The sequence below is a fragment of the Heterodontus francisci genome, chromosome 2 (assembly GCF_036365525.1).
Source record: "Heterodontus francisci isolate sHetFra1 chromosome 2, sHetFra1.hap1, whole genome shotgun sequence".
In the NCBI taxonomy this organism is placed as follows: Eukaryota; Metazoa; Chordata; class Chondrichthyes; order Heterodontiformes; family Heterodontidae; genus Heterodontus; species Heterodontus francisci.
The window spans coordinates 114,560,259-114,572,744 of NC_090372.1; the positions used below are offsets into that span (position 1 = coordinate 114,560,259).

General features: G+C 41.9%; 1 protein-coding gene across 2 annotated transcripts in view; it reads left to right on the top strand.

The window, feature by feature from the left end:
• si:dkey-256h2.1 (uncharacterized protein LOC337520 homolog) overlaps positions 1–12,486 on the top strand; it is a 314,605-nt gene that overhangs the window by 237,256 nt on the left and 64,863 nt on the right. For both annotated transcript variants that reach the window (XM_068009788.1, XM_068009780.1), the window contains exon 10: positions 10,781–10,907. In XM_068009788.1, the coding sequence (XP_067865889.1) occupies positions 10,781–10,907 (127 nt within the window). The remainder of the gene's footprint in view (positions 1–10,780; positions 10,908–12,486) is intronic.

Genomic DNA, 12,486 nt, shown 5'->3' on the forward strand with positions numbered 1-12,486 from the left:
ATAAATAGTTAAATATGATTTGCCTTTAACAAATCTGTTCTGGCTTTCCTTAATTAGGGCGGCACAGTGGCGCAGCGGTTAGCACCGCAGCCTCACAGCTCCAGCAACCCGGGTTTGGCTCTGGGTACTGCCTCTGCGGAGTTTGCAAGTTCTCCCAGTGACCGCGTGGGTTTCTGGTGGGTGCTCCGGTTTCCTCCCACAGCCAAAAACTTGCAGGTTGATAGGTAAATTGGCCATGGTAAATTGCCCCTAGTGTAGGTAGGTGGTAGGAGAATGGTGGGGATGTGGTAGGGAATATGGAATTAATGTAGGATTAGTATAAATGGGTGACTGTTGGTCAGCACAGACTCGGTGGGCCGAAGGGCCTGTTTCAGTGCTATATCCCTCTCTATTAATCCATGCTTGTCCAAGTGACTGTTAATTTTGTCCCGGATTATCATTTCTAAAAGTTTTCGCACCACTGTGGTTAAACTAGATGGCTTGTAGTTGCTGGGTTTACCATTACACCATTTTTTGAACAAGGGTGTAATCTTTGCAGTTCTTCAGCCCTCTGTCACCTGCCCCCTTATCCAAAGATGATGACCCTTACCTCCGCAGTTTCCGCCCTTACTTCCCTCAGTATCATCAAATGTATCTGATCCAGTCCTGGTGACTTGTCAACTTGAAGTACAGCCAACCTTTTGAGTACCTCCTGTTTATCAATTTTTAGCCCATCCAGTGTCTTAAATACCTCCTCTTTCACTATGACGTTGCTAACATTTTCTTCCTTGGTATGCACAGTATTCATTTCGTACCTCAGCCATGCCCTCTGACTCCATGCGTAGATCCCTTTTTGATCCCTAATTGGTCCCACCCTTCCTTTTGCTACGTTTTTATTATTTATATATCTATAGAAGACTTTTGGATTCCATTTTATGTTAGCTACCAGTGTCTTCTCATTCTGAGTCTCTCTGCCTCGCTTATTTCTTTTTTCACTTCCCCTCTTAACTTGCTATATTCAACCTGGTTCTCACTTGTATTATCAACCTGACATCAGTCATCTGTCCACTTTTTCTGCTTAATCTTACTCTCTATCTCTTTTGTCATTCAAGGAGCTCTGGCTTTGTTTGCCCTGCCTTTCCCCCTCGTAGGAATATACAACTGTACCTGAACCATCTCCTCTTTAAAGGCAACCAGTCGTTCCATTACAGTTTTACCTGCTAATCTTTGATTCCAGTTTACCTGGGACAGATTGTTCTCATCTCATTAAAATTATCCCTCCTCCAATTAAGTATTTTTACTGGATTGCTGCTTGTCCTTTTATATGGCTAATCTAAACCTTGGAATGCTATGATCACTGTTCCATAAGTGTTCCCTTACTGACACTTGATACAATTGACCAACCTCTTTCCCCAGAAGCAGATCCAGCAATGCCTCCTTCCTTATTGCGCTGGAAACATACTGATCAAGAAAATTTTCCTGAACACGCTAATGAGAATAATGTTTAATGGGAGTGGAAATGGGGGAAATTCCACAACTTACGCCATCCATCTCATTTGCTTGCATGTACTGGTGAAGAGATGTGTGGAGTCAATGGCCTTTTTCACTGGACTGGAAATTTCAGAAGAATTAAAATGGGCATAAAGCCTTTGTAAAATGGTCCCACCCCAAATCTCAGCCTTTAAAGTTGAGGTGCAGCTACATTGTGGCCCTCTCTTGCCAAAAAGCATGCAGATTTTAGGTGTCAAGGCTTCAGCATGATGTAGAAAATGACGAGATAAACAATTTGTGTTGCCTATAATAGAAATGACAAGAATGGTTTCAAAATTAGACCTGTCTTTTGAGTAATTTAAAAATAAGCACTTCATTCCTGATACAGAAATGTTCCCAAATAACATAGAGTCATAGAATCATTATGGCACAGAAGGAGCCCATTCGGCCAATCAAGTTCATACTTTCTCTCTGTACAGCTAGTCAGTCCCATTTCCCCACTCTATCCCAGTAACCCTGCAGATTTATTTTCCTTCAGTGCCCATTCCATTTCCTTTCAAAATCATTGATCATCTCTGCTTCTACCACCTTCGTGGGCAGTGAGTTCCAGGTTATTACCACTTGCTGTGTGAAATAGTTCTTCCCCACATCCCCCTACATCTGTTGGAGAACAACCCCAGCTTTTCCAATCTAACTTTGTAGCTAAAATCCCTCATTGTTGGAACCATTCTGATAAATCTCCTCTGCACCCTCTCGAGGACTGTCATATCCTTCCTAAAGTGTGGTGACCAGAATGGGACACAGTATTCTAGTCGTGGCCTAACCTGAGCTTTATAAAGTTTCAGCATAACTTCCCTGCTCTTGTAGTCAGTGGGCTGTATTTTCCTGATCCATTGGAGACAGGCTGGAAGGCAGGAGATCTGGCAATATGGCAGGGGAAGGCATCAGGAGGGGAGCCCGTGTCTTCCTGCAGCCATGACATATTGCCAGCAGCAGGAACCTTAGCAGTGCAGCCACCGCTGAGCCGCATAATGGTACAATTATGCGCCACTTCCTGCTGTGGGAGCATTTTGCCTGTGTCGGGAGGGCCTGCCAGATAAACCCTGACAGCCTCCCAGTGGGTTCCCCGGGGTGTAGGGGAAGGCCTCCTTAATGGGTGCTCTGTGACCCACAGAGGGTCCCCTGGCAGCAATGGCAACCCCCATGCCCAAGGCGCTGCCACCATAAGAAGCCCTCCTCCAAAGAAACATACATACCTTAGAGGATGCCTCAATATTGAGGCGCCTTCAACACTGGCCAATCATAGTGGTGGTGCTGCTGAGCTGCTGGCTTTCTGATTGGGCCGGCAGCTCTTGGGGGCAGTCCACTATCCTCAATTGGGCGAAGGCCTGTTAATTGGTCGCCGCAGGCAAAATACTGCCCCAGAGTCACACCATCCGCCGGAGCAGGGTCAGCTCCCGCTTTCGTCTCCAGCGGTGGGACTTCCAGCTCCTCACCAAAATTCAGCCTAGTATCTCCGATTATGAAGCCCAAGATTCCATATGCTTTGCTAATTATTCTCTCAATAGGTCCTGCCACCTTCAAAGATCTATGCACATGAACCTCCAGGACCCTCTGTGCCTGCACACTCTTTACAACTGTGCCATTAAGTCTGTATTGTCTCTCCCTGTGCCTTCTGCCGAAACGCATCAGCTCACATTTCTCTGTATTAAATTCCATCTGCCACTGGCTGCCCATTCTGCTGGTCTATGTCTTATTGCAGTCAACTGGTATCATCCTCACTGTTTGCCACACCTCCATGCTTGGCATCATGAGCAAATTTTGAAATGTTACTCTGTATTTCAATATCCATGTCATTTATATATATCATAAAAAGCAGTGGATCTGATACTGACCCTTAGGGAACACCACTGTCTACCATCCTCCAGTCTGAAAATCAACCATTTACCATAGCTCACTGTTTTCTGTCCTTAAGCCCATCTTTTATCCAAGCTGATACTGACCCTCCTGTTCCATGAGCCTCAATTTTGTTAACCAGGCTTTTATGTAGTACTTTGTCAACGCTTTCTTAAAATCCATATTGACAATATCCAGTGCATTACCTTCATCAACCTTCTTTGTTGCTTCATCAAAAAATTCAATTAGATTAGCCAAGCATGATCTGCCTTTACAAATCTGTGCTGGCTCTCCTTAATTAATGCAAACCTCTCCAGGTGCCTATTGACTTTTTTCCCTGATTATTGTTTCTAAAACCTTAGCCACCACTGATGTGAAACTGACCGGCCTGTAGTTACTAGGCATGTCCTTACACCCTTTCTTGAATAAGGGTGTCATATTTGCCACTCTCCAATCCTCTGGCACCTCCGCCGTATCTAGGGAAAATTGGAAGATTATGGCAAGTGTCATCCAAGGAGCCTTGGCTTTGGTTCCCCTACCTTTCACTTTTGTTGAAATGTACCTAGCCTGTGTGTGAAACATCTCCTTAAAGATCACCCATTGTCTGTTACCGTTTTCCTGTCAGTCTTTGATCCCTGGCTAGATTCACTCTCATCCATTGAAGTTAGCCCTCTTCCAATTTAGAAGTTCTACTTTCGTTGTTCCTTGCTCTTCACTATTACTAATCTAAACCTTATGATACCATGATCACTCATACCAACAGATACTTGGTCCACTTGGCCCACCTCATTCCCCAGCACCAGATCCAGCAATGCCTTCTTGCTCTTTGGACCGAGAGCATACTGGTCAAGGAAGTTCTCCTGAACACATTTCAGAAATTCCTCCCATTCCTTTCCCTTTATTCTAACAGTATCCCAACCAATATTTGGGTAATTAAAGTCCCTCAGTATCACCACTCTATACTTCTTGCACATCTCTGTGATTTTCCTGCAGATTTGTTCTTCTATTTCTCTCTCACTGCTTGGAGGGCTTTAGATTACCCCCAGTAGTGTGATCATACCATTTTTGCTTCTCAATTCTCAAATGGATTCTATCCTTGCCCCCTCTCTTTCCAGTACTACAATGTCTTCCCTAATCAGTACTGCCACCCCACCTCCCTTTTTCCCTTCCCTACATATTCCGAATACTTTGTATCCTTGAATATTAAGTGCCCAGTCCTCAATATTTTGAGCCACATTTCCATTATTGCTACTACATCATATTCTGAATCGGCTATTTGTGGTTGTAGCTCACCAACTTATTCACCACGCTTTGTGTGTTTACATACATGCATTGTAAACCTGTCTTTGTATTCCTTGTAGTTCTTCTTAGTCTGCCCCTATCTAATATGTACTGCTTCCTTCTCTAGTACTATCCAACACTCTCACTGTATGCACCCAATTCCTCTTTTCTTCTTCTATATGGCAGATACCCATCCCCTGCCAAATTATTTTAAACCCTGCCAATGAATAGTAGAAAGCCTGAGGATTAGGAGGAAAACAGCAAAGGGCCACCAAAGAGTTCATAGTGAGGGAAAAAATAGAATATGGGAGTAAACTAGCCAGAAATATAAAAGCAGATTGTAAGAGCTTTTAGAAGTATATAAGGAGGAGAGTAGCTAAAGTAAACATTGGTCCCTTAGAGGCAGAGACAGGAGAAATGATCATGGGGAGTGAGGAAATGGCAGAGACATTGAACACATATTTTGTGTCTGTCTTCACAGTAGAAGACACAACTTACTTACAGAAATAGAGGGTAACCAAGGGGCTAATAAGTATGAGGAATTTAAGGTAATTAATATCAGCAGAGAAAAAGTATTGGAGAAACTTGAGAGATTAAACTCCGACAAATCCCCAGGACCTGATGGCCTGAATCCTAGGGTTCTAAAAGAGGTAGCTACAGAGATAATGGATGCGTTGGTTATGATTTTCCAAAAATCCCTAGATTCTGGAATGGTCCCAGCAGATTGGAAGGTAGCAAATGTAACATCGCTATTTAACAAAGGACGGAGAGAGAAAACAGGAAACTACCAACCACTTAGCCTCATATCAGTCATCGGGAAAATGTGGAATCTATTTATTAAGAAAGCTTTAACAACGCACTTGGAAAATCGTAGTATGATCAGACAAAGTCAACATGGTTTTACAAAAGGGAAATGCTGTTTGACAATTTTTTAAGAGTTCTTTGAGGATGTAACTAGTCGGGTAGATAAAGGGGAACCAGTAGATGTAGTAAACTTGGATTTCCAAAAGCATTCGATAAGGTGCCACACAAAAGGTTAATGCACAAGATAAGAGCTCATGAACATTAACAACTTGAGATACGCAGATGACACTGCACTGATTGCAGAGTCAGAAGAGGCCCTACAAGATATCCAGGAAAGCCTCCTGGAGCCTCCCACTCCATTTTATGCCACCGCCCCCCCCTCCCCCCCCACCGCCACCATCCGGCTCATTGGGGTGGTGTAAAATTCTGGCCTGTGGGTCAATCTGCCTACATTTACCATCAATTAAATAAATTTATGGCCACCTTTTACTGATGTCATGCAGGATATTTCAATGTGTATGTTTATCCTCCAAGTCCCTGGCAACAAAAACACTGAAATGGATTTCCCAACGTAAAAGTTGTTTCTGTTTCATATTCCATTGTAACAGAGACCTTGAAATTTTTTAACTCTACCTTCTTAAAGGGGAATGTCAGTGAGTCTTGAAAACTGACCATTTATTCAATCTTTAATTCTAAAAGGTATAATATATTAACTATATCTAAATTCTACCTAATTAAGCCTATTGTATCTATAATACTGTCACAGCTACAATTGTACAGGGCTTTGGTGAGTCCACACCTGGAGTACTGTTAGCAGTTTTGGTCTCCATATTTAAGGAAAGATATACATGCACTGGAGGAATTACAGGGAAAAGTCACTAGATTAATTCCTGGAATGAGAGGGTTGTCCTATGATGAGAGGCTGAGTAAATTGGGCCTATACTCTCTGGAGTTTAGAAAAATGTGAGGTGATCTAATTGAAACATAGAAGATTCTGAAGGGGATTGACAGAGTAAATATTAAGAGGTTGTCTTCCCTGGCTGGGGAATCTAGAACACAGGGGCATAGTCTTAGGATAAAGGGACGATCATTTAAGACTGAAATGAGGAGAAATTTCTTCACTCAGTGGGTTGTGAATCTTTAGAACTCTCTACCCCAGAGGTTTGTGCATGCTCCATCATTGAATATATTTAAGGCTGAGATAGAGAGATTTTTGGTCACTCCGGGAATCAAGGGATATGGGAATGGGGAGGAAAGTGGAGTTGAGGGTGAGGATCAGCCAAGTTCATCTTGAATGAAGAAGCAGGCTTGAGGGGCTGTATGGTCTACTCCTGCTCCTATTTCTTATGTTCTTTTGTTCAACCACACAAGTGAACCTCACCACAAGAACAAAGGTCCCAGACTTGTTGAGGTGCAACCCATCCCTTTTGAATAGCTGCATCGCAGAACTGGTCCCAATGCCCCAAGAATCTGAAGCCCTCCCTCCTGCACCATGCTTCAAGCCATGCATTGATCCTCCCTATCTTCCTATTTCTACTCTCGTTAACATGAAGTAATCCAAAGATTGCTACCTTCAAGGACCTACTTTTTAACTTCCTCCCTCGCTCTTAAAAGTGTGACCGTGGATCTCAATACCTGCCCTCTCTAAGTCATTGGTACCGACATGTACCACAACTTGTGGCTCACTCCCTTGCCCCTGCAGAGTATTCTGCACACTCTCCGTGATGTCCTTTACCCTGGAACCAGGGAGGCAACACATCATGTGGGACTCACGATGACGGTTACGGAAATACCATGAGGTATTCACAGATATCAAGGTCTTGGTGCAACAGACTCTTGGGATCCTGAAACAAAGGTCCCCCTAACTATGGAATCTCCTACAATAATGTAATTTCTACTCTTTGCTTATCCCTGCTGTGCTGTCCCTTGCCCATTGGTGCCATGGTCTGGACTTCTCTCCTTCAAGGTGTTGTCACTCCCAGCAGTCTTCAGTGCTGAGTACCAGTCTGAGAGTGGCAAACACCCCAAAGACTCCTGCACCTCCTGCCTTTTCCTACTCTTCCACATGGTTAATTTCCAGCTTTGATGGGGGCATAAAATTAGCGGTAATGGATTAACCACTCCATCCAAGGAGAGTTGGTGGGGGGAAGTTTCTATAACAGGATGCTCATCTGCTACCACCAGTTTTATCAATCCTGCTGAAGTTTAAAATTGCCCACAATCTTTCTTGTTAATCTTCAATACTCAATATTATAAAGAAGAATATGATAAACCTGGAGTAGCTAGAGAAATTTAACTATTACTTCATATTTAGTACCCCAGGTATTCCTTGTTTTTAAAAAATTATCCAGCCTGGCTCTTCACCATTTTTACTATTATTTAATACCTTAACAAAAAATCTGTATGACATACCCTGATTGGTTTCTTCTCTATGCCATTACACCATTTCCAAAATCAATGGATGTTGCGGCCGAGAATATATTGCTCCCCGCCGATTAGATTAACCAGTTTTGTTTTATTTTGATACGGCAACGATGTTGCCGAGTTCAAAGGCTGTTAAACTCCCACACAAAACTGTTATTACCACCAAATCATAATGAGCAATTAAACATTTCGCAAAGATGTGAGATGTGCTATGAACTAATGATTAATGTTTCTTGATAATGTATATTTTAGTTCTGCAGTTCACAATAATTACTCAAGATTTAACTCACGGATCTTCACAGAGCTAACCAATTAAGGAAATGCTTCATAAAAAGTACTATCCTGTCTCTCCATAGATATTTACTGTTATTTAATACCTTAACAAAAATTCTTTAAAACATGTTCTAATTATTTTCTTCTCTATCAGCATATGCCATTAGGCAGTTTCCAAAATCAACGGACACTTGGGCCGAGAATGCAGTGCTTGCCGCCGATAGTGCAGATCCACATTGAGCCCCGGTGACCACAATACTGGGAATCAGACATGATGCTGGCATCCATTGCACATCGGTGGCTCTCTGAGGTCACGTGCATCAGACTAGCACTAAACTCATAAAGGGGCCAACACTTATATTAATGAGCTCTCAGCACCTAAACAATGCTATTGTCACTCAGTGTATAATGGAATTGGTACTGAATGGTAGGCCCTGAAATCAGCTATGTTGGGGTTTCTTCTTAAAGGTGAATCTGCTTGTTAACTATAGGAAGTAGCTGCATTTTAACACAGCAATCTGTCTGTTTAAAAAAAAATTTTGCTTTGCTACTGAATCTGTATCTGAACTTCAAGACCCATGAATATCACATTTCTCCAGAACTTGTTTACTCTGCTCCAACCCAAATTAAACGTTATGACACATTAAAGTACCAGATGACCCAAATTTTATTAACCTTTACTATATACAGTGTGCATGTGTTCTACCCCAGTGCTTTCCCTTTGTGGCCATTTATTTATGTGTGCCTTCTGCATCCTAATGATGTGCAGCTTCTAAGGGCTGAATTTTCCTGGCCCATTGGCGATGGGCTGGCAAAATGGCAGGGTAAGGCATTGGAAGGAGAGCCGTAGTGTTAGCTGCTCCAGGGAGGGGACCCTCCTTTAAGGGCAATCCATGGTCCACAGAGGGGCCTTCTGGTGGCAACGGCTGACCTCATGACAATGGCACTGCCCGTGCTTAACACCTTCCTGCCCTCGATCACTGGGGTCTGCCTGCTTGGCTCCGGCTGCCCCCCCCAACCACACGTACCTCTCTTCAAGGGCACCCCACTATTGAGGCGCCTTCTCCCTGGTGTTACAGCCACAGTAGTGGCTGCTACTAGCAATGGCACTGCTGAGGATGCTGGTCTGCTGGCCCTTTTATTGGGCCAATGTAATTTTGATTAGAAAACCTTAAAATAATCCAGTCATAAAACAGCATAAGAGGCAATTCTGAATTAAGAGGTGTGGACTGTGTGGTTTAAGAACATCAGTGCCAAGCCTAAAACACAAAGTTGTTAATTTCTTACTGCTCATAGTCATTAACCACTCAGTCATGACAACACTGAAAGCTGATTTCATGTAATTATACAGTAGATTACTAAATAAACATTTGAAAAATATTCTAAGTCCTGGATTCCCTACATTTTAAACAGTTTTCCATTTTGCAGCAATTTAAAAATAAGATAATTTGTAACAGGCTGTATGTGGACCTATAAAATATATTCCTTTCAGAATTCGCCTTCAAAGCATAAAAAAATACTTGGCAGAGACTTAAACACAAAGAAACCTAATCGTATCTTCAGCACAACACTACCATCGATACTTAAAAGTCCTAATTTCATCACAGAGCTTCTTCTACTATTTAACTCCATGGACTTAATCTGTGAATTAAGGTACCTTTAAGACAAAACAGAAGAACAACTTGGGACACATCTTAGTTGTTATTCTACGTACCCTGAAAATTCATTCCTTTAATCCTTCTTTATATTCTACACTACTGGAGCAGAGCCTGACCCAATGGGTAATCACAAGTGTGCTACCCACGATTTTCTATCTCTCAAACCCACTGATAAAATACAGGGTGGTGTTTTTCAACTATGCCTTCTGGAAAGCAGTTTGGTGGAGTGTATCACCCACACACTGTAGAACCCCATCCAATTTTGTTTTGATGTCAAGAGGATGAAAATTGGCCAGGTGTTAAAATTGGGCAAATGAACCACCAACCTGGTTCTCGCCCAAGTGGAAAATTACCTCCTAAGATTACCAAATAGAACTATTAAACTAGGAAAGTCATACAATGTGGCTACTTTAGCATTCTGGAATAGAACCTTTAGGATTTACAATCTATTTTTTGTGTCTCTTTCCAAATTAATATGCCCATGTCATTAATATAAAAATGTTGTAGAGAGAAATGTGTTAACTCCCAGTCTTGCATATATGCTGCCAAATTCAAGATGTGATGGATTTTGCAAATGTATTTTCCATCATGAAGAGAAATAGAATTACAGGCATAAAATTACATTTGCAAGCAAGGGTTGGTGCACACATGGTACTTTTCTACAATCTGAATTAAACAGGCACTAATTTTAATGTGCCTTGAGTGGGTGTCAGTGTAATGCAGTGTTTTTTGAAATGTATTTCTGGGAATAAAGTCATATTGTATGATATTAACAGATAAACACTAAACAGGTTTATTGTAAATTCTTTTTGTCTCATATTTTAATGGAGACATTACCCATTTGTTTAAATTTTATATAAATCTGTTGACACGTTGTGTACCAGTATTGCACAGTAAGATTTAACTGCTTTACAGAACAGTCTTTTTTTGGGAGGTTTTTAATGACTCATTCAGACATTTTAATTATATTTCAGGTTGAATTGTATGCTGTGATCACGGGCCATGGAAGTGATGAGAATGGCTGCGGAGAGTTCTGTGTCACTTCTCATCACTTTGTAATTAACGGCATATTTAAGAATTCAAAGACATTTGACAATGCTGGTAAGAAACTTTGATATTCTTGCAGTATTCAGTTTTTGTTGCTAAATAATGAAATTTATATTGAATCCATATGGAATACAAGTAGGATTTGTGCATTATGTATAAGTAAAATTTACATTCATTAAAAATTTAGTGGAAAAGAAAGCATGGAACCCAAACTTGTTTTTATATGATTGTTTACTACAAATGCATGTTTTATCAGTGAATAATTAAGAGTATAACAGTTCCAAATAATAGCACTATAAACCTGGCCTAGCTCTTTGCGCCATGCTATATATTTCAGAGTGTTTAGATATCATATTTTTGTTAGCAAATACCAACAGTATGGTTGATGGTTAAAATGTATGCATCGAATTATGAAAGATTATGATATAATCAATTAACTTATTAAGTAACCGTCAAAAATTGGTTACCAGAATATTACTATGTATTAGAGAATGATGAATATCAGGAGTTGGAGAGGTTATAGTTTCACTCAAAGTGCTATTTAATGTGGAACATTTTAGTTACAAAAGTCCGTTTAGTTTGGAGCAACTTCCTAATATCAATACAGGTAACATTTTGTGGGCTCAAAGGAGCATCCAGGCTGAAAACCATCCGACTGATGTTTCTGACAGCAACCAAAGTTCCCCAAAGCTGGTAGGTATCAGCACTTTTGTAGGCCCTTCAGACTTGCATCTCAGAACATGTTTCTCTTCCCCTCCCCAGTTGGTGCATCTGCCTGTTCATAGGGGCATTTTTTAAATTTAGATGTGGGCATCTCTGGCTAAGCCAGCGTTTGTTGCCCATCCCTAATTGTACTTGAGAAGGTGATAGTGAGCTGCCTTCTTGAACCACTGCAGTCCTTATGGTGTAGGTACAAGGGAAGGTAGTTCCAGGATTTTGACCCAATGACAGTGAAGGAACAGCGATATTGTTCCAAGTCAGGATGGTGTATGACTTGGAGGGGAACTTGGTGGTGGTGTTCCCATGCATCTGCTGCCCTTGTCCTTCTAGGCGGTGGAGTTCACGGGTTTGGAAGGTGCTGTCGAAGGAGCCTTGGTGAGTTGCTGCTGTTCATCTTGTAGATGGTACACACTGCTGCCAATGTGCATTGGTGGTGAAGGGAGTGGATTTTGAAGGTGGTGGATGGGGTGCCAATCAAGCAGGCTGCTTTGTCCTGGATGGTGTCGAGCTTGTTGAATGTTGTTGGAGCCACACTCATCCAGGCAAATGGAGAATATTCCGTCAGACTCCTGACTTGTGCCTTGTAGATGGCGGACATGCTTTGGGAAGTTAGGAGGTGAGCTACTCACTGCAGAATTATGAACATATGAATTAGGAGCAGAAATAGGTCATTTGGCCCCTCAAGCCTGCTGTGCCAAATAAGATCATGGCTGATCTGTTTGTGTCTCAAATTCCACACTCCCATCTACCCCCCCCCCCACCCCCCCGGATAACCTTTGATTCCCTTGCCTAACAAGAATCTATCTACCCCGCCTTAAAATTATTCAATGACCCCACCTCCACCACCTTCTGAGGCAGAGTTCCAAAGTCGCACAACCTGCTGAGAGAAAAAAATTCTCCTCATTTCATTAGC